Source organism: Aotus nancymaae, unplaced genomic scaffold (genome assembly GCF_030222135.1).
Source record: "Aotus nancymaae isolate 86718 unplaced genomic scaffold, 86718_ANA_hifiasm-v0.15.2.pri h1tg000021l, whole genome shotgun sequence".
NCBI lineage: Eukaryota > Metazoa > Chordata > Mammalia > Primates > Aotidae > Aotus > Aotus nancymaae.
In genome coordinates, this window is record NW_026988433.1 from 30,965,946 (window position 1) to 30,991,892 (window position 25,947).

The 25,947-nt window shown below is 45.6% G+C and overlaps 1 protein-coding gene across 2 annotated transcripts in view; it reads right to left on the reverse strand.

The window, feature by feature from the left end:
- The window catches only part of DRAM1 (DNA damage regulated autophagy modulator 1), a 41,200-nt gene extending 39,083 nt beyond the window's left edge, over window positions 1-2,117 (reverse strand). The window contains exon 1 of one of the 2 annotated variants that reach the window (XR_010343839.1): window positions 1,941-2,117. Coding sequence is in view for 1 of the 2 variants with exons in the window: in XM_012469231.2 (XP_012324654.1) it covers window positions 1,941-2,071 (131 nt within the window). In the remaining variant the exon portion in view is untranslated. The remainder of the gene's footprint in view (window positions 1-1,940) is intronic. The other variant, XM_012469231.2, reaches the window with a different exon arrangement.
- Window positions 2,118-25,947: the final 23,830 nt, after the last annotated feature.

The following is a 25,947-nucleotide window of genomic DNA, read 5'->3' on the forward strand; positions in this document are numbered from 1 at the left end:
GAGAGTTGCTTGAACCCAGGAGGAGGAGGTTGCAGTGAGCTGAAATCACACAATTGCACTCCAGCCTGGGCAACAGAGTGAGACTCTGTTAGGAAGAAAAGAAGAAGAAGGAGGAGGAGGAGGAGGAGGAGGACGGGGAAAAGCAGTAGCATTGCAGGACACAGCAAAATGCCATCTCTACACATACAAAAAAATAAAATAGAAATTAGCTGAGCATGGTGGTGCATGCCTATCTACAGTCTCCAGCTATTCAAGAGGCTGAGGTGGGAGGATCAATTGAGCCCAGGAGGTCGAGGGTGCAGTGAGCTGGATCCCACCACTGCATTCCAGACTGGGCAACAGAGTGAGACTTTGTCTGAAAAAAAAGCAGCACAGCAGGTAAGCAGCTCTTTACTTTTACACGAGTCTAGAAGGATCTATTCTGCTTCTGAAGCATGATGATGGCGCTTAGGGCTGAGATGTGTCATGAGAAACCAAGCCCACATTTCTTCCAAGCATAATAGCAGATGCGAGGGCTAGGTGTAGTGGCTCACACCTGTAATCCCAACACTTTGACACCAAAGCAGGAGGATTGCTTGAGCCCAGGAGTTTAAGACCAGCCTGGGCAATACAGTGAAACTTTGTCTCTACTGAAAATTTTTAAAAATAATAAAAAAATGGAAAAAAAAAAACCCAAAAGGCCAGATGGGAGAGTCTCCTCGATACACAGAACATCTTCTTTCATAGGCAAAACCACCACCATTACTGAAAATTTGCTTCTGTGCAGTATCTTACCTATTGCTCTCTGCCTTGTATCTTTTAAATGTTAGTCCCGCTGGGAACAGTGGCTCACACTTGTAATCCCAGCAGTTTGGGAGGCCAAGGCAGGAGGATCATTTGAGGTCAGGAGTTGGAGACCAGCCTGACCAACATAATAAAACCATGTCTATTAAAAATACACCCTTCCCCGCCCCCCCCCAAAAAACGACAAAAACCACAGAACATTGTTCACCAGACAGAACGGCTGCAGGGAAGAAGACGCTCTACATTTTCTATCATAGCAGTAACAAAACTTGGGTGTCACCAACCTTATCATCTGTTCACCAACCAATGCAGGTCCAGAAGGGTCACAGTACTTAGATAAGGATGGATGGTTCTAACATGTAACGAATCCTGCCGCTATAAGAAAGGCACTGAGCTAGAACCCACATGAGGAGGATCAGGCCATTGTCCCTGGCATTGAAGTGCCTCTATGGAAAGGTAGAGGCCAAGGCACAGGAAAAGTGAATGGGTAAAATAACACAAAAAATGTCACAAGTTGTTGACAAGTTGAGGGCTTTGGGGTCACAGTGCCCAGAGGTGTCTGGTGCAGCTCCAGAGAATTTAACCCAGGGACCTGGAGGCGTCACAGTGCTGCTTTCCCACACGGCTGGGTGTGAATTCCGCTCCTACCATTAACTAGTGTGACCTCTGTGTCACGTTGATTTTATTTCATCAACTTTACACCACCGTTCCCTTGCAGGAAAAATGAGCCCAAACAACCACTTCAAGGGATGTGGGGATGCAGAATCGAAAATAGTGGCTTTTTAGCATATACCTGGATCTACCTCTTGTCCAATAAATGTCATCTGTCAGGACTCATCTTGTTTCAATATCGCCAAAGAACGTCCTGCTGAGATTCTGTCCCATACATACCCCGACTGAAAGCTCTACGGTCTATCCCGAACCCCTCCCGGTGCCACCCTGTTCCATGCTCCGGGTACAGGCAGAGGTGCTCAGCGCCGCACCCGCTGCCTCCCTAAACACCCCAGGCTGCGGGGAGCACCTCTCCTCCTGCTCGCACCTCGGCCTGACCGCAGGACGCCCCCAGCTGGGTCCGGACGCCTTCCCTCCCCATCGGCAGCGCTCCCTGTGGCGCCTGCGCCTGCTGCCGGAGCCCTGGCGCCCACCCTGCCCCTCACCTGATGTAGGGGAGGAAGGGGTTGACGTGCCCGGAGAGCACGGCCACCACGTAGGAGATGATGAAGGCGGCTGACGACCAGGTCACCAAGAGGAAGGGGACGAAAGCCATTCCCCTGAGGAAGCACAGCATCGCGCCGCCGCCGCCGCCGAGAGAGCGCTGCGCTAAACGGGGCTGGGCGCCGGGTTGCTCCGGGTTGCTCCGGGCTGCCTGTAGGCGGCGGCCGGGCGCGGACGGTCACGGGCGGCGGGACAGGAAGGCTCCGCGACCGGCGGGGCAGGCCCAGCCCGGGAGGGAGGGAAAGCGCGAAGAGCGGAGCGAGGCGGCGGGCGGCGGGCGGCGAGGCGGCCGGGCCAGGGTGGGTGGGGCGCGGGCGGCCGGGGCTTGTTGCGAAACGAGTGAAGTCACAAAGCTGCCCCGCTGGGTCGGAGGCGCGCAGCGACCTCCCCGGGGACGCGACGCCGGAGCCGCCGGAGGGGACGCGGGGGTCGGGTTCCTTTCGCTTTTGGTTCGGACACTCGGCGGGGGCCGGGTTGGGCGCGGGGGTGCGGCGTGGGGTCACTGGCGGGGACTTCCCACCCCGGCCTGACCGCGCTGGCTCTTGCGCAACTCCAGAGAAAAGGATTTATTTCTCGCAACCCCTCCTTCCCGGGGAGTTTCCAGAGTGCCGGGTCTCGCACCCCGAGGGCGCCCCCTCCGAGGTCCGACCACCAGCTCGTCGCGGCGGAGTGGCCGGACACCGCGTGGTGACACCCACGCCATCCAGTCTCGCTGCTGCTGCGGGGGTCGGGCAGAAGTGTTCAGTGACGTTCGCCAAGCCACAGGGCGCAGATGTGGCTCCCACCTCGATGGTGAACCCCGAAAACCCAGACGGTGGGAAGGGGTGGGGTGGGGTTAGGCGGATGGGGTCCGGGGTAGGCGGATGGGACTGCGCTCCCACGGAGCCAGGAGGGCCATTGTGCTGCTTTCCAGCAGAGCGCAGCTACAGAGTATTTGCTGGAAATAAGATTTCCAAGGCCGGGCACCGTGAATGCCATCACAATGGGAGGCATCCAGAAGCCATCACTCCTGGAATGCCATCACTTTCGGAGGCCGAGGTGGGAGGATCGCTTAAGCTCAAGAACTAGAGATCAGCCTGAGTAACATAGCGAAAGCCCACTTAAAAAAAAAAAAATTAACAGCCGGTTCCAGTTACTCAAGAGGCTGAGTTGGGAGGATAACTTGAGCCTTGAGGGTGGAGGCTGCAGTGAGCCTTGATCCATCACTTCACTCCTGCCTGGGTAACAGAGCAGGACCTTGTCTCAAATAAACAAAATTCCCTTTCTCCCCTCAGGTTTCTGGAGTAGCCCAGACTTGGAGCCTTGACTTAAGATGATTAATGATGACTTGATACATTTCAAGCCCTGTGAAAGGGATTTGTGTTCTGGAGGCGCTTATAAGCACATGATTTTGGTAGTTTAGGGAGTCTGAGCCCAACATATGTGGCCAAAGTTTTTGGGTCATTGGTGACCAAAGGGAGGTTTCTTTCAGCCACATAAACAGTTCATGGTACCAGGCTAGGCTACAAAGATGAAATAGTAATAGTACCCTCAGGACCAGGACACTGATAGATCAAAATAATAAAATTAGTCCAGGCGCGATGACTCACGCCAGTAATCTCAGCACTTTGGGAGACTGAGGTGGGTAGATCACCTGAGGTCAGGAATTCGAGACCAGCCTGGCCAACGTGGTGAAACTCCATCTCTACTAAATATACAAAAAATTAGCCAGGTGCGATGGCAGGCATCTGTAATCCCAGCTACTCAGGGGCCTGAAGCAGGAGAATTGCTTGAACCCGGGAGGTGGAGGTTTTCTCAGTGAGCTGAGATCACACCACTACACTCCAGCTTGGGGACAGAGCAAGAGTCTGTCTCAAAATAAATAAATAAATAAAAACAAAATAACAAAATTGGCTGGGTGTGGTGGCTTACACTTGTAATCCCAGCACTTTGGGAGGCTGAGGCAGACAGATCACAAGGTCAGGAGTTCAAGATCAGCCTGGCCAAGATGGTGAAAGCCGTTTCTACTAAAAATACAAAAATTAACCAGGCATGGTGGTGAGTGCCTGTTGTCCCAGCTACTCAGGGGGCTGAGGCAGGAGAATTGCTTGAACCTGGGAATCAGAGGTTGCAGTGAGCCAAGATCATGCCACTGCACTCCTGCCTCTCAAAAAAAAAAAAAAAAAAAAAAAAAAATTATGTGGTATATTAAATGGAAAGGAGAGGATTCTAAAAAGCAAAGCAGAGACATGCCCAGAGCTGAGGGCCAGGGGCCCGGGCTCAGATGAAGGACCAGGGAGGTTTTCTGACAGATGACGTCAGAGTTTTCAAAAGGAAATAATTATTAACCAGGCAAAGAAAAATGAGCTTAGCATTCCAGGCCCAGAAAACAACAGGAGGAAATGCATAGACAGAGCTTGCTTTCCTGGGACTATGAAAGCATTTAAATAAGTTCAAAGCAGCAAATGGAGAGAGGAACAGAGGCCAGTCACCAGAGCCCTGCTGAGAATCTTGGATTGTTTTTGGTATTAAGGAAAGAGTAGGAACATGGGCAGACTAGTATTTCAAGAAATCACTGTGGCTGTGGAGTGAGTGACTACCATACGAAACAAAGCAGAAATTTTAAATTAAGGCTTTTTAAAAATCACAAAAACTGGCCAGGCGTGGTAGCTCACAGACCTATAATCCTAGTACTTTGGGAGGCTGATGCCTGGGCAATATAGTGAGACCGACTCCCCATATCTATAAAAAAATTTAAAAATTAGTTGGACATGGTGACACATAACCTATGGTTCCAGCTACAGGTGAGGCTTCAGTGGCAGGATCACTTGAGCCGGAGTTTGAGGCTGCAGTGAGCTATGATCACACCACGGAACTCCAGCCTGGACCACAGATTGAGACTCTGTTTCAAAAATAAATAAATAAAAATTTTTTAATGGCCAGGTACAATATAATCCCAGTACTTTGGGAGGTTGAGGCAGGCAGATGACCTGAGATTGGGAGGTCAAGACCAGCCTGGCCAGTATGATGAAGTCCTGTCTTTACTAAAAATACAAAAAATAACTGGGCATGGTGGTACATGCCTGTAATCCCAGCTATTCGGGAGGCTAAGGCACAAGAATCACTTGAATCTGGGAGGCAGAGATTGCAGCGAGCTGAGATTTCACCACTGCACTCCAGCCTGGGCAATAGAGTGAGAACCTCTTAAAAAATAATAATAATAATTAAATAAAATTTAAAAATAAAAAATAAAAATCACAAAAGCTAGCAACCATGGTTTCATTGTAATCTCTAGCTAGGTTTGTGTGTTCTGAAAATTACTCTATTCCTTCCCTTTTTTCCTTTCCTACTTTACCACTGATTCATCAGATTTAAAAAAAAAAATTTCCTAAGCAGAGGAATTATAACATCAAAGGGAATTCGCCTGATCATCTTACCCTTCTGTTTCCTTAATTAAGCAATTCAATTGGCTAATCACTTTTAACACAAATATAAGAGTTGTCTGACTATAGCGATAAGAATTTGTTGCTTAAGATGAGTATGTATACATATATATTTAAAATAAATACACTATAAATGTAAGAGTTCTGGATTTTTTTTTTTTTTTTTTTTGAGAGTCGCACTCTGTTACCTAGGCTGGAGTGGAGTAGTGCAATCTTGGCTCACTGCAAACTCTGCCTCCTGGGTTCAAGTAATTCTTGTGCCTCAGCCTCCCAAGCAGCTGGGACTACAGGAATGCGCCACCATGCCCAGCTAACTTTTTCGTTTTGTTTTGTTTTGAGATGGAGTCTTGCTCCAGTTGTGCAGGCTGGAGTGCAGTGGCATGATCTCAGATCACTGCAACCTTCACCTCCCAGATTCAAGATATTCTCTTTCTTTAGCCTCCTGAGTAGCTGGGATTACAGGCATGTGCCACCATGCCCAGCTAATTTTTGTATTTTTAGTACAGACGGGGTTTCACCATGTTGGCCAGGCTGGTCTTGAACTCCTGATCTTAGGTGATTCACCCGCCTTGGCCCCCCAAAGTGCTAGGATTACAGGTGTGAGCCACCATGACCAGCCAATTTTTGTATTTTTAATAGAGATGGGATTTTGCCATGTGGGCCAATCTGGTCTTGAACTCCTGGCCTCATGTGATCCACTCACCTCAGCCTCCCTACATGCTGGGCTTATAGGAGTGAGCCACTGCACCTGGCCAAAAGTTCTAGAATTAAAAAAGAAAGAGAGAAAAATAAATAAAGAGAGGGGGAATGGAGGGAGGGGAGGGGAGGGGAGGGGGAAAAAAAGAAAGAGAAAAGGAAGGAAGGAAGGGAGGGAGGGAGGAAAGGAGGAAGGGAAAGAAAAAATTAAAATAAGTACAGGCACACCTTGCTTTATCGCAGATTGAAGGTCTGTGTCAGCCCTGCCTCAAACAAGTCTATCAGCACTATTTTTCCAATAGCATGTGTCCACTTTCATGTCTCTGTGTCATAGTTGAATAATTCTCCCAGTATTTCAAACTTTATTATTATATCTGTTATGATGAACTGTGATCAGTGATTTTTTTTCTTGTGAAAATATACATGCACACACACATATAGATATATAGATTTAGAACTAACCAACTGGACTCAGTTTAGGTGATCTAAAATTGATTGGCAACACCCAAATCATCCTCATCAGGAGCCAGTGAAACATCTGTGATCTCTCCAGCAAGCCTGACTAGGGTGTTAACCTTGGCCACATGAATGTCTTTTTTTTTCTTTTCGGTGGGTACAGAGTCTCGCTCTGTTGCCCAGGCTAGAGTGCAGTGGCACTATCTAGGCTCACTGCAACCTCTGCCTCCTGGGTTCAAGCAATTCTACCACCTCAGCCTCCTAAGTAACTGAGATTACAGGTGCACACCATCATGCCAGCTAATTTCTGTATTTTTTTTTTTTTCTAGTTGAGGCTACAGCTTCCATAGATAGTGATTCCTCTGATGGATCTGGGCAAAAGATTCACCTTCTGGAAAGGATTGATCATTCTAGATTCCTTTAAGAACATTCATTATGTATGGAAGGAGGTCAAAATATTAACATTAACAGGTGTTTGAAAGAACTTGATTCCAACCTTCATGGATGGCTTTGAGGGGTTCAAGACTTCAGTGGAGGAAGTAACTCCTCCATTGTGGAAATAGCAAAATAACTAAAATTAGAAGTGGAGCCTGAAGATAGATGTGACTGAATTGCAGCAATCTCATGATACAGGGTAAACAGACAAGGAATTACTTTTTTTTTTTTTTTTTTTTTTTGAGACAGAGTCTCAATCTGTCACCCAGGCCGGAGTGCAGTGGCATGATCTTGGCTCACCACAACCTCCACCTCCTGGGTTCAAGTGATTCTCCTGCCTCTGCCTCCTGAGTAGCTGGAATTACAGGCACACTGCACTCAGCTTATTTTTGTATTTTTAGTAGAGATGGGGTTTCTCCATGTTGGCCAAGCTGGTCTTGAACTCCTGACCTCAGGTGATCTGCCTGCCTCAGCCTCCCAAAGTGCTGGGATTACAGGCATGAACCACCGTGCCTGGACAAGCTGGAGTTACTTCTTTATGGGTGAACAAAGAAAGTGGTTTCTTGGCCGGGTGCGGTGGCTCACACCTGTAATCTCAGCACTTTGGGAGGCCGAGGCAGGCGGATCACGAGGTCAAGAGATCGAGACCATCCTGGCCAACATGGTGAAACCCCGTCTCTACTAAAAATACAAAAATTCGCTGGACGTAGTGGCATGCGCCTGTAGTCCCAGCTACTCAGGAGGCTGAGGCAGGAGAATTGCTTGAACCCGGGAGGTGGAGGTTGCAGTGAGCCGAGGTCTCGCCATTGCATTCCAGCCTGGCTCCCGGTGACGGAGCGAGACTCTGTCTCAAAAAAAAAAAAAAAAAAAAAAAAAAGTGGTTTCTTAAGGTGGAGTCTACTCCTGAAGATGCTGTTAACGTTGTAGAAATGACAACAAAGGATTCAAAATATTTCATAAACGTAATTGATAAAGAAGCAGTAGAAGTTGAGAGGATTAATTCCAGTTTCGAAAGAAGTTCTGCTGGCCAGGCGCGGTGGCTCACGCCTTAATCCTAGCACTTTGGGAGGCTGAGGTGGGTGGATCACCTGAGGTCAGGAGTTCAAGACCAGCCTGGCTATCATGGTGAAACCTCATCTTGTGAAAAAAAAAAAAAAAAAAAAAAAAAGAAGTTCTGCTGTGGGTAAAATGCTATCAGAATTCCATGCTACAGAGAAATCTTTTGTAGAAGGAAGAGTCAATTCAAGTAGTAAATTTCCCTGTCTTATTTTAAGAACTTGCCCCAGCCACCCCACCCTTTGGCAACCACCACCCTGTTAAGTTAGCAGCCATCAACATCAAGGCAAGACCCTCCAACAGCTAAAAGATTATTACTTGCTGAAGGCTCAGATGATGATTAGCAATTTTTTGCAATAAAGTATTTTCTATTTTTTTTCTTTTTTCTCTTTTTTTTTTTGCAATAAAGTACTTTTTAAAATACATATATATCTGTCAGGCATGGTGGCTCACACCTGTAATCCCAGCACTTTGGGAGACTGAGGAGGGCAAATCACCTGAGGTTGTGAGCTTGAGACCAGCCTGACCAACATGGAGAAACCCCATCTCTACTAAAAATACAAAATTAGCCAGGCATGGTGGTGCATGCCTGTAATCTAGCTACTCGGGAGGCTGAGGCAGGAGAATCACTTGAACCTGGGAGGCACAGGTTGTGGTGAGCCAAGATCTTGCCAATGTACTCCAGCCTGGGCAACAAGAGCAAAACTCTGTCTGAAAATAAATAAATAAATAAATAAATAAATAAATAAATAAATAAATAAATGTAAGTCTTTTAGGCTGACTGACGGCACCATGGACACCATGGTGACCCCCATGACCTGCACGTCTCTGGATGGCCTCCCAGAATTAGAAAATCTGCAGTAACTGGAAGACCATGAAAAGAGGAAGAATGATCAACCCCTGTGGTGCCTAAGTAACTTGAGACATTCTTCTATTATTCCTTATTCCCACCTCAATTGATAAGGCAATTGGACTTTGTAACCCACCTTGGTTAACTTCATGACTCCAGACTCTATTGCACCCAAGTGAGTAAACAGCCATGTTGCTCACACAAAGCCTGTTTGGGAGGGGTCTCTTCATTCGGAGAGCGGGTTTTAACATTTGGTTCCTAAACCCGGGACAGGGGTACTCATTTGGGGAGACCAGCCCCCTGTCCCCGCTCCCACTCTGGGAAGAGACCCACCTAGACCTCAACACATCAGACCAGCCCAACAGCTTGCTCTTAGCGTGCCGAACAGCTCTCTTGTCACTTTCATATCGGGTAAGAAGTCTCTCCCTCTCTCTCTTTTCCTTCAGAGAAGAGGAGACAAGTCTCTCTCTCTTTCTCTCTCTCTCTCTCTTTTCCTTCAGAGAAGAGGAGACAAGTCTCACCCTCTCACTCAAAAACTCCTAAGTCAGTCACAGACTTAGGAAGACAGTCTTCCCTTGGTGTCTGGTCAATTACGGGGACGCCTGCTGAAAACCCTGGAAGCTTCTCACTCCTCCTCGTCTCTACTCTAACTCTTTTCCTTAAAACTTACCTCCTTTGGAAGGGGCAATATTCTGCCCTCTATTCCTCAGTCTTTGCCTCTAGCCTGCATCCTAAAAACCTAAAACTTCAACTGTCACCTCATCTGAAACCTAAACATCTCATTTTTTTTCTGTAACACGGCCTGGCTTCAATACAAATTAGACAATGGTTTTGAATGGCCAGAAAATGGCACTTTGAATTCTTCGATTCTGTGAGACCTAAACAATTTTTGCCAATGAATGGGCAAATGGTCTAAGGTGCCCGACGTCCAGGCATTTTCTTTACACTCCAATCCCTCTCTAATCTCTGCTGTCAATGCAACCCGTCCCAAATTTTCCTTCTCTCCCTTCCGTCTGCCCCTCCTGCCTCTGCCGGCAACCCAGAATCCTCCTTGTTCAACAATCTTTCTGACCTTTCTCCTCCCCACCCATCCAAACCAGGCCCTAATCCAGGCCCTAACCACCCCCTGCCCGAGGTTCCCTCCTCTTCCTCTGCCCACAACCCACCTCCTTATGCCCCTCCTGTCTCCTCCCACCCCATACCGCGTTTAGTCCCGCGACTAACTCCTCCATTCCGCCCAACAAGTCCCCCCCTTCGAGAGGTGGCTGGAGCTGAAGGCAAGGTTAGGGTGTACGTTCCTTTCTCTCTCTTTTTTTTTTTTTTAATTGCATTTTAGGTTTGGGGGTACATGTGAAAAACATGCAAGGTTGTTGCATAGGTGCATATGTGGCAGTGTGATTTGCTGCCTTCCTCCCCTTCACCTATATCTGGCATTTCTCCCCATGCTATCCCTCCCCAACTCCCCACCCCCCCGCTGTCCCCCCCAACAGACCCCAGTGTATAGTGCTCCCCTCCCTGTGTCCATGTGTTCTCATTGTTCAGCACACGCCTATGAGTGAGAACATGTGGTGTTTGATTTTGTGTTCTTGTGTCAGTTTGCTGAGAATGATGGTTTCCAGGTTCATCCATGTCCCTACAAAGGACGCGAACTCATCATTTTTGATGACTGCATAATATTCCATGGTGTATATGTGCCACATTTTTCCTATCCAGTCTATCATTGATGGGCATTTGGGTTGGTTCCAGGTCTTTGCTATTGTAAACTGTGCTGCAATGAACATTCGTGTGCATGTGTCCTTATAGTAGAACGATTTTCTCTTTATCTAACCTTTCCCAAATCGGCCAGTGGTTAGGCTCCTTTTCATCAAATCCTACTAAATATATACAAGAGTTCTGATATTTAACCCAGTCCTATAATCTCACCTGGAATGACTTAAATGTCATCCTTACTTCTACTCTCACCCCTGAAGAATGCTTAATATGCATTTTATCACCCAATCAGCCCCTGACATTTAAAAAGCTACAGAAATTAGAATATGGCCCTCAAACCCCACAATAGGAATTAATCAACCTTGCCTTCAAGGTGTTCAATAACAGGGAAGAAGCTGCCTGGCAGCAGCACATCTCAAAACCACAAATGGTTGTCTCTGCTGTAAGACAAACCCCAGCCACACCACCAGCTCACAAATACTTAAAAGAGCCCAGACTGCAGCATCCAGCCACCCCTCCCAGACCTTGCTTCAAGTGTTGGAAACCTGGCCACTGGGCCAAGAAATGCCCACAGCCCAGGATTCCTCTTAAACTCTGCCCCATCTGTGCAGGGCCCCCACTGAAAGTTGGACTGTCTGACTCACGTCACTGCTCCCAGAGCTCCTGGAATTTCAACCCAAAGCTTCTGTACTGAATCAGCTTGGTGGCTGAAGACTAACGCTGCCCGAACAACTCAGAAGCCCCCTAACAAATGGTTATTCTGGACCTGGCTGGGCTGGCTGGACACTCTCTAACTGGGTGTCATGGCTTCTTCCAATCCTTAGTTCTCTGATACCCATCTTTCTCCTCTCTTATTTAAAGCCTGTGTTTTCTGATTAATCTCTCAATTCCTACAAAATAGTACACAAGCAATAACCAATCAGTCAATATAACAAATGCTCCTTGTAACAACCCCACAATATCACCCCTTTCCCAGAGATCTCCCAGCAGTCTAAATTCTTTCCCATTTTTAAGTTTCTGCACCACCCCTAATCCTGCTCAAAGAAGCCCTGAGAAACATCGCCCCATCACCCCTCTGTGCCAGCCTTCCTAATAGTTCACTGCCCTCCACTCTTTATTCCTTTTTCATTTATATTACTAATAGAAAGACAGGAGTGTAAGGTCTTTTAGGCTGACTGACAGCGCCATGGTCACCATGGCGACGCCCATGACCCACACATACACCTCTGGATGGCCTCCCAGAATTAGAAAATTTGAAGTAACTGGAAGACCATGAAAAGTGGAAGAATGATCAACCCCTACAGCGCCTAATTAACTTGAGGTTCTTCTATTGTTCCTTATTCCCACCTCAATTGACAAGGCAGTTGGATTTTTTAGCCGACCTTGGTCAACCTAATGACTCCAAGTCCTACGACCCCCTCCCAGCTTGCAAGAAACCGCCCTAAACTGTAACTTCTGTAACTTTCCACTGCTTACCCCAAACCTGTAAAACCAACTCCTATCCCACCTCCCTCCACTGACTCTCTTTTTGGACTCAGCCCACCCACACCCGGGTGAATAAACAGCCATGTTGCTCACACAAAGCCTGTTCGGGTGTGTGGGGGGGTCTCTTCATTCAGAGTGCATGTTTTAACAAAATACACACACACACACATACACACACATATATTTTCCATATAGATAGAGACCTCACTATGTTGCCCAGGCTAGTATTGAACTCTTGGCCTCAAGCCATACTTCTGCCTCAGCCTCCCAAAATGCTGGGATTACAGGCATGTGCCACCATGCCCAGCCAACGATAAAGTTTGTTTTGTTTTTTTGAGACACAGTCTCGTGTCCAGGCTAGAGTGCAGTGGCACAATCTCGGCTCACTGAAACCTCCAACTTCCGGGTTCAAGCAATTCTCCTGCCTCAGCCTCCTCAGTAGCTGGGACTACAGGTGCCCACCACCACACCCAGCTAATTTTTGCATTTTTAGTAGAGATGGAGTTTCACCATGTTGTCCAGGCTAGTCTTGAACTCCTGACCTTGTGATCTGCCTGCCTCGGCCTCCCAAAGTGCTGGGATTACAGGCGTGAGCTACTGCACCCAGTCAATTTTAGGTCTTTTTTTTTTTTTTAAGCACTATTGCAGGTTATAATTTTAGGTATTGAAGGATATTGCCTTTCTCCAGAGGCAGCAGGGACACTCACTATTCAGCAGCACCTTAACCTCATTTTAGAGCTTGGGATTTTCTACATCACCTAGATACCTGGTTATTTCTGGTTCACCCTACTTTGACCCCACAGCCCTGACCTCCAAGTCTTATTCCTCTAGCCCCTACACCTATGAGTTGCTGAAAGTCCTGCTCAGTGGCCACTCCCAACTAGCAGATGTCCCTGGGCAAAAACAACGCCAGAGCTGGGCTCACTTCTCTGGATCTCTATGTACAAGGATCTTATTATTTGGATAAATCTTTGATGCTTTAAAAAAAAATGATTTTAGGCTGGGAGCAGTGGCTTACACCTGTAATCCCAGCACTTTGGAAGGCTGAAGTGGGTGGACTGCTTGAGCTCAGGAGTTCAAGACCAGCCTGGGCAAACATGGTGAAACCTCGTCACTACCAAAAATACAAAAAAAAAAAAAAAAATTAGCTGGGCATGGTAGTGGGCACCTGTAGTTCCAGCTACTTGGGAGGCTGAGATGGGAGGATTGCTTGAGCCTGGGAAGCAGAGTTTGCAGTGAGCCAAGATTGTGCCACTGTACTCCAGCCCAGGCAACAGAGTGACACCTTGTCATAAAATAATAAAATAAAATAAAATTTTATATTTCCCCAGATTTTTAAGTTGTCTGAATTACTTTATCCACTTTTTTTTTTTTAAATTTATATACAGAGATGGGGTTTCACCATGTTGGCCAGGCTGGTCTCGAACTCCTGACCTCAAGCAATCCACCCACCTCAGCCTCACAAAGTGCTGGGATTACAGGCGTGAGCCATCGTGCCCGGCTACTTCATCCACTATTATTTGAAGCAGAATCTGAGGCATTGTATCAGGTCCATTTCTTTTATTATAATAGGAATATAAACCTGGGCAACATATTGAAATTGTAACAGCCCAAGGGGTTCATCTTGCCCACTGCCTAGACAGAGCGGATTCATCAAGTTAGGGGAATTGCAATAGAGAAAGAGTAATTCGCACAGAGCCAGCTGTTCGGGAGATCAGAGTTTTATTATTACTCAAATCAGTCTCCCCAGCTTTCAGGGAGCAGTGTTTTTAAAAATAACTTGGTGGGTTGGGGGAAGCCAGCGAGCCAGGAGTGCTGATTGGTCAGGGATGAAATCATAGGGAGTCTAAGCTGTCTTTATGTGCTGAGTCAGTTCCTGGGTGGGGGTCCACAAGATCACCTGAGCCAGTTTATTGATCTGGCTGGTGCCAGCTGATCCATCAAGTGCAGGGTCTGCAAAATATCTCAAGCACTGATCTTGGGAGTGGTTTAGGGAGGGTCAGAATCTTGTAGCCTCCAGCTGCATGACTCCCCAAACTATCATTTCTAATCTTGTGGCTAATGTTAGTGCTACAAAGACAATCTAGTCCCCAGGCAAGAAGGAAGTCTGCTTTGGGAAGGGGCTATTACCATCTTTGTTTTAAACTATTAACTAAGTTCCTTCCAAAGTTAGTTCAGCCAACACTGAATGGGACATAAACAAGGACAGCTTTGAGGTTAGAAGCAAGCTGGAGTCAGTTAAGTTAGATCTCTTTCATTGTTTCATTCATAATTTTGCAAAGGCAGGTTGAAAACCCCATCTCTACAAAAAAAATTTTTTTTTAATTATTACCCAATTATAGTCCTTGCTACTTGGGAGGCTGAGGCAGGAGAATCACCTGAGCCTCAGGAGTTTGAGGTGACAGTGTGACAGTGAGCTATGACAGCACCACTGAAACTGCCATTGCAAAATTGTAAGAGACAGTGAAAAAGATCTGACCTAACCAACTCCATCTTGCTTCCAACCTCCAAGCTGTCTTTGTTCATTCCTGGGTGTGGGCTGAACTTTAGGAGGGACTTAGTTTATAGTTTATGGTGTAAAACAAAGATGACCACAGGCCTTTCCCAAAGCAAACCTCCTTCTTGCCTGGGGACTACACTGCCTTTGTAGGACTAACAAATTAGCCAAAAAAAAAAAAAAAAAAAACATTAGAAATTATGATTTAGGAGACATGTAGCTGGAGGCTATAAGATTCTGACCCTCCCTAAACTGCTCCCAAGATCAGTGCTTGAGATATTTTGCCAACCCTACACTTGATGGATCAGCTGGCAACACCCAGATCAATAAACTGGCTCATCTGATCTTGTGCCCCACCCCCACCTTTCCCACCACCCCAGGAACTGACTCAGTGCAAGAAGACAGCTTCGACTCCCTATGATTTCTTCTCTGACCTGACCAATCAGCATTCCCAGCTCACTGGCTTCCCCCCACCACACCAAGTTGCCCTTAAAAGCTCTGCTCCCAAATGCTCAGGGAGACTGATTTGAGTAGTGATAAACTGCTGTCTCCCACACAGCCGGCTCTATGTGAACTACTTTTTCCTACTGCAATTCCCCTGTCTTGATAAATCAGTTCTGCCTAGGCAGTGGGCAAGGTGAATCCACTGGGCATTTACACCACTGCACTCCAGCCTGGGTGACAGAGCAAGACCCTGTCTCTTAAAAAAATAAAAATAAAAATAAATTGTCATGTTTCTTATAAAAACAACTAAAAATGCACAGTTCAGCAGATTAGTCACTTGTCATTACTCAATTTTTTACATCAGATAAAAGAATATAAAAATAAAAGCAACAAAACCAAAGATAGACACGTGGGACTTATACTATAAAGCTGCACAGCAAAAGAAATAATCAACAGAGTAAATGGACAATTTGTAGAATGGGAGAAAATATTTGCAAACTGCATCTAACAAAGGACTAATATCCAAAACCTTCAAGGAACTCAAACAACAACAAAGAAATGCATTAAAAGTGGGCAAAGAACAGGAATAGACATTTTGCAAAACAAGACATACTAATGGTTAACAAGTATAAGAAAAAATGTTCAACATCACTACTCATCAGAGTAATGCAAATTAAAACCACAATGAGATATCATCTTAAACTAGTCAGAATAGCTATTATTAAAAAGTCAAAAAATAGCAGGCATTGGCAAAGATGCAAAGAAAAGGGAATGCCTACACACTGTTGGTAAGAATGTAAATTAGTTCTTCTATGAAAAACAGTATGGAAATTTCTCAAAGAACTAACAGTGGATCTACCATTCAATCCAATAATCCCACAACTGGGTATATACCCAAAGGAAAATAAATCATTATATCAAAAATATACCTGTAGGGAGACCTTGTTACTACAAAAATATTTTTGGTAATTTTCTGGGCATAGTGGCACCCACCTGCAGTCCCAACTACTAGGGAGACTGAGGTGGGAGGATCACTTGAGCCCAGGAGGTTGAAGCTGCAGTGAGCTGTGATCCCTCCACTGCACTCCAGCCTGGGCAAAACAGGAAGACCTTGTCAAAAAAAAAAAAAAACACCTGCACTCCATAGCAAAGGTGAAATCAAGGAATCAACCTAATTGTTTATCAATGGGTGAATGGATAATTGGATAAAGAAAATGTGGAATATATACATACAAAGTAGTACTTCTCCACCATAATAAAAGAATGAAATTGTGTGTTTTGCAGCAATGTGGATGGAACTGGAGGCCATTATTGTAATGGCTCAACAGGGTCACCTTGTCCATTGCCTAGACAGAGCCAATTTACCGAGACAGGTGGGCCAGGTCCAGTGACTCACGCCTGCAATCCCAGCACTTTGGGAGGCCAAGGTGGTGGATCACTTGAGGTCAAGAATTCGAGACCAGCCTGGCCAACATGGCAAAAAACCATCTCTACTAAAAATACAAAAATTAGCCAGGAATGATGATGCATACCTGTAATCCCAGCTACTTGGGAGACTGAGGCAGGAGAATTGCTTTCACTTGAACCCAGGAGTCGGAGGTTACAGTGAGCCGAGATCACACCACCCCACTCTAGCCTGGGCTACAGAGCCAGACTCCATCTCAAACAACAACAACAACAACAAACCAGGGGAATTGGGCTGGTGTGTGGTAGCTCATGTCTGTAATCCCAGCACTCTGGGTGGCCAAGGAAGCTCAAGACCAGCCTGGGAAACACAGTGAGAACCTGTCTCTATTTTGTTATTATTTAATTGCTTAAAAAAAAAATAAAATAAAATAAGGTAATTGCAATAAATAGCAATGCACACAGATTTGGCTGTGCACTAGACCAGAGTTTTACTACTTATTACTTAAATCAGTCTCCCAGTCTGATTCTGGGATCAGAGTTGTTTTTTGTTGTTTTGTTTTGTTTTGTTTTGAGACAGAGTCTCGCTCAGTCACCAGGCTGGAGTGCAACGGTGTGATCTTGGCTCACTGCAACCTCTGCTTCCCAGTTTCAAGCGATTCTCCTGCCTCAGCCTCCAGAGTAGCTGGGACTACAGGCGCACACTACCACACCTGGCTAATTTTTGTGTTTTTGGTAGAGACGCGTTTTCACCATGTTGGCCAGGATGGTCTCAATCTCTTGACCTCATGATCCACCAGCCTCAGTCTCCCAAAGTGCTGAGATTACAGGTGTGAGTCACCATGCCCTGCCAGAGTATTTAAAGATAATTTGGTGGTGGATGGGGTGGGGACTGTGAATCCAGAGTACTGATTGGCTGGATCAGAGATGAAATCTCTGGGAGTTGAAGGTGTCTTCTTATGCTGAGTCAGTTCCTGGGTGAAGGACACAAGATCAGATAAGCCAGTTTATCAGTCTAGACAGTAGCAGCTAATCCATCAAGTGCAGTGTCTGCAAAATATCTCAAACACTGATTTTAGGTTTTATAATAGTGATGTTATCCCCAGGAACAATCTGGGGAGGGTCAGAATCCTATAGCCTCAAGCTGTTTGACTCCTAAACCACAATTTTTTATCTTTTAGCTAATTGCTAGTCATACAAAAGCAGTCTAGTACCCAGGCAAGAGGAGAGTTTGTTTTGGGAAAAGGCTGTTACCTTCTTTGTTTCAAACTATAGACAATAAATTCCTCCTGTTCGGCCTATGCCCAGGAATGAACAAGACTAGCTTGAAAATTAGAAGCAAGATGGGGTTGGTTAGGTCAGATCTTTTTCACATCTCAGTTATAATTTTGTAATGGCAGTTTTATTATCTTAAGTAAAATAACTCAGAAACAGAAAGTCAAGTGCCAAATGTTCTCACTTGTAAGGGGAAGCTAAATAATGTGTACACATGAACATAGAGTGGAGCAATAGACATTGGAGACTCAGAAGGGCAGGAGGAAGGGCCTGAGGGGTGAAAAATTACTTAATGAGTCCAATATATCCTACTAGGGTGACGGCTACACTAAAAGCCCAGATTTTACCACTATGCAATATATCCATGTAACAAAACGGCACTTGTACCCCCTAAATTGATACAAAAAAAATTTTTAACACCTAGTAAAACCCTAGCCAAATAAATAAATAATAAAAACTTGCACTTGTACCAGTAATTCCATTTCCCTCACCATGTCTTTATTTTTTTTTATCTTTTGAGACAGAGTCTCCCTCTGTTGCCCAGGCTGGAGTGCACTGGCATGATCTTGGCCCATTGCAAACTCCACCTCCCAGGTTCAAGCGATTCTCCTGCCTCAGTCTCCCGAGTAGCTGGGACTACAGGGTGCACCACCACGCCCAGCTAATTTTTGTATTTTTAGTAGAGACTGGGTTTCACCATGTTGGCCAGGATGGTCTCGATCTCTTGACCTCAGGTGATCTGCCAGCCTCAACCTCCTAAAGTTCTGGGATTACAGGAGTGAGCCAATGCTCCCAGCCTCATGTCTTGTACATGTTTTTATTCACAGGCAGTAAAAACCTCAAGTATCTCTCCATTCAAAAAGTTGTAATATTCCCTCTCCGTTTTTTTTTTTTTTTTTTTTTGAGATGGAGTCTTACTCTGTTACCCAGGCTGGTGTGCAATGGCATGATCTCAGCTCACTGCAACCTCTGCCTCCTGGGTTCAAGCATTTCTCCTGCCTCAGCCTCCTGAGTAGCTGGGATTACAGTCACCTGCCACCACACCCAGCTAATTTTTGTATTTTTAGTAGAGACGGGGTTTCACCATGTTGGTCAGGTTGGTCTCCAACTCCTGACGTCAGGTGATCCACCTGCCTTGGCTTCCCAAAGTGCTGGGATTACAGGTGTGAGCCATCATGCCTGGTCAGTCCCCTCTCTTAGGGTATGGACTTTGTTAAATGTGCACTCTGAATGAAGAGACCCCCACCCCCCACCCCAAACAGGCTTTGTGTGAGCAATATAGCTGTTTATTCCCCAGTGTCGGTGGGCTGAGTCTGAAAAGACAATCAGTGGAGGGCAAAGGGATAGAAGTTGGTTTTATAGGTTTGAGGTAGGCAGTGGAAAGTTATAGAAGTTACAGTTTAGGGCAGTTTTTGCAAGCTGGGAGGAGGTGGTAGGGTCTGAAGTCACAAGGTTGCCCAAGGTCGGTTATAAAGTCCAACTGCCTTATCAGTTGAGGTGGGAATAAGAAACAATAGAAGAATGTCTCAAGTTAATTAGGCACTGTAAGGGTTGATCATTCTTCCCCTTTTCACGGTCTTCCAGTTACTTCAGACTTTCTAGTTACAGGAACTCGTCTGGAGTGTCCTTGCAGGTCACAGAGGTTACCAGTCAGTCTAAAAAACCTTACAGACTAAAGCTGGGCATGGCGGCTCATGCCAGGAGTTCAAGACCAACCAGCATGGTGAAAACCCATCTCTACAAAAAATTAGCCAGGTATGGTGATACACGCCTGTAGTTCCAGCTACTCAGGAGGCTAAGGTGGGAGGATTACCTGAGCCTAGGAGGCAGAGGTTGAAATAAGCTGTGCTCATGCCACTGCATTTCAGCCTAAGTGACAGTGAAACCCTGTCTCGAATAAATAAATAAAATGTAAATAAATAAATAAATAAAAAGGAATATGGACTAGACTTAGTGATTTGCTTCTGAAGACTTGAGTACGGAAAGGGGAAAAAAAGATCTTTGCAGGAGAAATCTGGTAGACACCAATTTAACAAGCTGACTAAAGTTAACGTTGAAACCACCATTGCAAAATTATAACTGAGCTGACCTAACCAACTCCATTTTGCCTCCAGCCCCCAAACTGTCCTTGTTCATTCCCGGGCGTAAGCCGAACTAACTTTGAGAGGAACTTACTTTATAGTTTATGATTTCAAACAATGATGTTAATAGCCCTTTCCCAAAACAAATCCCCTTCTTGCCTGGGATCTAGACTGCCTTTGTAGGACTAACAAATTAGCCACAAGATTAGAAATTATGGTTTAGGAATCATGCAGCTGGAGGCTACAAGATCCTGCCCTTCCCTAAACTGTTCCTGATGAAGTAGGATATTTCCCTGACCACTTCGAGGGACTTGCAACAGGGGTGCCTCGTTTACTTAGCCTGCCACTTTCAACTCCTTGCAAGAGGAAGCACCTAAGCAAGCGAGGCAGGAATAGGAGTGCAGGAGCACTGGAATTGGCTGGCTGCTCCAGCACCAGTGGGATTAAACTCCACTCACTCAGGCCCACTGTGTTCCACCCCTTGCGGGAGGGAGCATGCAGGTGAGTGGGTGCAGGAGTCAGAGTGGGTGCTTTTGGGCACTGGCAGGAGCAAACTTCGTGCAGACCCCACAGCAGTGTCAGGCAGGGGTGCCTGCAACTTCCGAAGCCCTAGAGGGTGTGCTACAGTGCTCTTTTAGCTCTGCCATCCGTGGACAGCTTAGGCATTAACAGCTCCGTGGGCCCGCTGCCCCTTCATGTAGGCAGCTGCCCTCCACCAGCAAAGGCAAAGGGCCAGTGTGACAGACAGCCTTTTGTATCCACACTTGTGGCTCCTGAGCTCTTGTCCAGAGTCCAGGAGAAATGAGGTCGCACAAACGAATTGAAGGATAGCGATGCAGGGGATTTTATGGCTGATTGACGTGGCTTTCAGCAGGAAGGGGAGCTGAGAAAAGGATGGGGTGGGTACGCAATCTTCCTCTGAAGTCAGCTGTCTCTGGCTGGATTGTCCTCTGAAGTTATGCTGCCAAGCTGTCCCTCTGAAATCAAGCCACTTCCCTTCAATATCCAGCCATAGTCCCCAGTGTCCAGCTGCTTCTCCTTTCTGGGGGCAAGTCTAGGGTCTTTATAGGCACAGGCTAGGGCAGGGCAGGGCCATAGGTGGTTTAGGAAAAGGCAACATTCAAGCAGGAAAACAGAGATATAAGTTCTCACTTTGAGCTACAGTCTCAGTCTCAGGCTTTTCAGCTTGAGGTGGGGGCTTCACCACAGACCCGCCCCTGTTTGCCTAGAATTTTTCTGCCTCCTGCCTCTATCATTGTATCACTAAGATCAGTCCTTTAGCTATTTTGCAGACCCTGCACTTGATGATCAGCTGGAACCACCCAGATCGATAAACTGGCTCGTCTGATCTTGTGGACCTCACCCAGAAACTGACTCAGCACAAAAGGACAGCTTCAACCTCCCATGATTTTATCTCTGACCCAACCAATCAGCACTCTTGACTCATTGGCCTTCCCATTCACCAAATTATTCTTTTTTTTGAGGCAGAGTCTTGCTCTGTTGCCCAGCCTAGAGTGCAATAACACAATCTCAGCTCACTGCAAACTCCGCCTCCCAGGTTCAAGCAATTCTCCTGCCTCAGCCTCCTGAGTAGCTGGGATTACAGGTATCTGACAGCACGCCCAGCTAATTTTTGTATTTTTAGTAGAAAGGGGGTTTCACCATATTGGCCAGGCTGGTCTCGAACTCCTGACCTTGTGATCTGCACACCTCGGCTTCCCAAAGTGCTGGGATTACAGGCATGAGCAACCACACCTGGTCCAAATTATTCTTAAAAACTCCGATCCCCAAATGCTCAGGGAGACTGAACTGAGTAATAATAAAACTCCTCCATCTCCCACACAGCTGGCTCTGCATGAATTATTCTTTCTCTATTGCAGTTCCCCTGTCTTAATAAATAAGCTCTGTCTAGGCAGTGGACAAGGTGAAACCACCGGGCAGTCACAAATTTGGGGGCTTATCCAGGATTGCCCTGTGACAACCTGCCTGTGGTTCAGTAGCCCCGCCTCCAGCAATGGATCCAGAGGCCAGTCCAAGGAGCCACCTAGTTCTCTTGGACTGGGGGCTGACTCTGGTACTCTACTTGTATATAACTAACCTCCAAAGGTATGCTGTTCATTTCTTTGTAGATCATTCATCTGGAAAGCTTCTATTCTTTATTCAGGTTATTTTCCTAGAATGTAAGCTCCATGCAGGCAGGAATATCTTTCTCCTTTGTTCACTACTGTGTTCCCAGGCTTGGAACTGGGCTTGACATAGGCACTTAATAAACACTTGTGGAATATATTCTTCTCAGCAACAGCCTTCCTCAGGAAGCCTTTCCTAACAGCCCCAAAGTGTGACCTCTGTGTCACTTCTCTCATATCCTCAACACTGTGCGCAGGAATTGAATCTCATATATTTCTATTTCCAGTGCCAACCAACTCAAAATAAGTGGTTAATACATGTTTATTGAAAACATACGTACAGATGCATTCTTGATAGTAGTCTGACACTATTGCCTAGAGAATCTGGTCCTATGCATTTGTACATACCAGCAGCATAGTAGCACCTCATAAGAGGTTCTGTTAACCCGATGTAATTGACTACAGACATCAGAAGGAAGAAGCAATAGTTTAAAATTTTTCATGACTCTCAGGGAGAGAGCACCAATGCCCTTTGTGGGAATGACAACTGACTATGTAAGGATAACCTGATTGTTACAAGTTATTACAAGTTTGGGCAATGGCATCAGATACATCTTAAGTTTCATATTTTTTAGCAGATGCTTTCATGCTACCAGAGATGAAGAAAAAAAGCACATTTGAGAAATTTGGGAATTTCCATTATGACAAAGTGAGAAATTCTTGTAAGTTTTAAGAGGTCAGGTTTTTTTTTTCTCCCTTCCCATTATGAATAGTTTCTAAATTACTTCATGAATATAGGAACTCATATGAGCTGATTTTCTCAGTTGAGCTAATCATAAATCTCTTCTTTCCTTTTCTTTTTTTTGAGACGAGTTTCGCTCTTATTGCCTAGGCTGGAGTGCAATGGCATGATCTTGGCTCACTGCAACCTCCGCTTCCCAGGTTCAAGCGATTCTCCTGCCTCAGCCTCCCAAGTAGAGTAGGTGGGATTACAGGCACCTGCCACCATGCCCAGATAATTTTCTATTTTAGTAGAGATGGGGTTTCTCCACGTTGGTCTGGCTGGTCTCGAACTCTCAACCTCAGGTGATACACCCACCTCAGTCTCCCAAAGTGCTGGGATTACAGATGTGAGTCACTATGCCTGGCCAAATCTCTATTTACTTCAACAATTTTATATAGGGTTTTCCTACAAGGTGCAGTTCACGTTTTAGTTGTCATTATCTGCAGACAAACTGAGCATGATACTCCCATTCACAAAGATCTCATTGATTTATCTCTCCACGTAGTAAATATATTACAGAAGGAGAAATAATATTTTGACAGTTGTTTTTGTTTGTTTGTTTGTTTGTTTTGAGATGGACTCTTGCTCTGTCATCCAAGTTGGAGTGCAGTGGTGCGATCTTGGCTCACTGCAATCTCTGCCTCCCAGGTTCAAGTGGTTCTCCCCTCTCAGACTCCTGAGTAGCTGGAACTACAGGTGCCCACCACCAGGCCTGGCTAATTTTTGTCTTTTCAATAGAGTCGGGGTTTCGCCATGTTGCCCAGACTGGTCTCTAACTCTAGATCTCAAATGATTCATTCCCAAAGTGCTGAGATTACCGTCATAAACCACCACACCTGGCCACAGTGGTTTTTCTTCTTATAGTCTGACATGAATTGGACAAGATTTGAAAGTGGCTACGATAATAACAAAAAGTTCAGAAGTAATTGTTTGCTTCCCTGCTCAAAGAAAAAGGGAGAGGGATTCTTTCAAGGGAGGGGTTTCTTTCATAATTCTTTTACTTAATAATTAGTATCTTGCCAGGTGCAGTGGCTCATGCCTGTAATCCCAGCACTTTGGGAGGCTGAGGCGGGTGGATCACAAGGTTAGGAGTTCAAGACCAGCCTGGCCAATATCCTTAACACAAAATATAAAAATTATTTGGGTGTGGTGGTAGTCCCAGCTACTCAGGAGGTTGAGGCAGAAGAATTGCTTGAACCTGGGAGGCAGAGATTGCGATGAGCCGATATGCCACTGCACTCCAGCCTGGGTGCCAGAGTGAGACTCTGCCTCAAAAACAACAACAACAACAACAAAAATATATATATATATACACACACACACACACACACACACATAATAATAATAATTAATATCTTCTTGAGAAACCACCATCCAGGATCCATGATTAATTCATTCAAACATTGATTGAGGATGTACAATTTGTCTTCATACTTTGTGATTAAGAGTATAGAGAGAAAACACTCAGTGCCTGAAATTAAGGTCATGGTGTTCAAATGAACTTGATTTGTCTAGAGGATGATAAGTGGTCCAGTGTGACTGGAACACATGAGGATAAGGCTAGGGAGATTGGTTGTAAAGGGCTTTGTATAACATGATAAGGAGATTGGATTTTGCCCTGAGAGCAACAAGGAGAGCTCATGAGTAGGGGTGGTGTCATCATCAAGTTTATTTTTTGTGGTGATAACTCCAGTATCCCTTGGGTAGATTGGACTAGAGATAGCATTAGTGATTAACATCAGGAGGGTCCTTTTAAGAAATGCTAAAAACCTAATTTAAGGCCGTAGATTGTGGATGGAGAAAAAGGAATTGCCGGCCAATTGGATAAGCAGAATAACAGAGATAGAAGAGCTGAAGAAGAAGAGAAATTGGTTCTAGTTTGAAAGGCTCAATGGACTGGGCATGGTGTCTAGTGCCTGTACACCCAACATTTTGGGAGGCTGAAGAAGGCAGATCACTTGAGGCCAGGAGTTCAAGACCAGCCTGGTCAACATTGTGAAACCCCATCTCTACTAAAAGTACAAAAATTAGGCCAGCGTGGTGGTGCACATCTGTAATTTCAGCTATACGGGAGACTGAGGCATGAGAATTGGTTGAACCCAGGAGGCGGAGGTTGCAGTGAGCCAAGATGACACCACTGCACTCCAGCCTAGGCGATAGAGTGAGATTGTCTCCAAAAAAAAAAAAAAGAAGAAGAAGAAAGAAAAGAGTTGGGCTCTGTGGCTCACGCCTGTAATCCCAGCACTTTGGGAGGCTGAGGTGGGTGGATCACCTGAGGTCAGGAGTTCAAGACCAGTCTGGCCATCATGGTGAAACCCCATCTTTAAAAAAAAAAAAAAGAAGAAGAAGAAGAAGACGAAAGAAAGAAAATTTTAAAAAAAAGGGCTCAGTGAATTTTTCTTTTTTGAGACAGAGTCTTGCTCTGTTGCCCAGGCTAGAGTGCAGTGGAAAGATCTCAGCTCACTGCAACCTCCACCTTTCAAGTTCAAGTGATTCTCCTGCCTCAGCCTCCTGAGTAGCTGGGACTACAGGCATTTGCCACCATGCCCAGCTAATTTTTTGTATTTTTAGTAGATATGGGGTTTCACCGTGTTAGCCAGAATGGTTTCAATCTCCTGACCTCATGATCTGCCTGCCTTGGCCTCCCAAAGTGCTGGGAATACAGGTGTGAGCCATTGTGCCCAGTGGCTCAGTGAATATTAATCATTAATTGAGCCAAAGAATAGAAGTCTGGAGGATTATGAATTTGGTTTCAGACATCCAACAGTTTGAGGTGTCTGTAGGACACCTGGTGAAGACAACTGCTAGGTAGTTGAAAATTAACCTGGGAAACATCAGTGGAAAGGGATTGGTATATGTGAGATCACCAAGGAGCAAATGCTGCAGTGAAATCAAGCACAAAGGGGAAAAGAAGAGATTGGTTTGGGCAAATAACAGGTCACTGGCAATCTTTGTAGGAATTTCAGGAGAGCGGTACAAATAGAAGCTGGATTGCATGGAATTGAAAAGTAAAGCAGTAGGTCCAGACTTCTATTCCGAGAAAATAGGTGGAGAAGCACAAGAAGACACAATGGAGAGATACATTTGAGGCTAGGACAGAATGCTTTCTGAGAGAGAATATGAAGACATAGCAGAAGTAAGTGATGGAGCAAGAGGAAGAGGAAGGAATTAATAGCAACAAAAATGTGTTTATTTCTCAGAAAATTTCAAATTTACCAATCTCAGCCA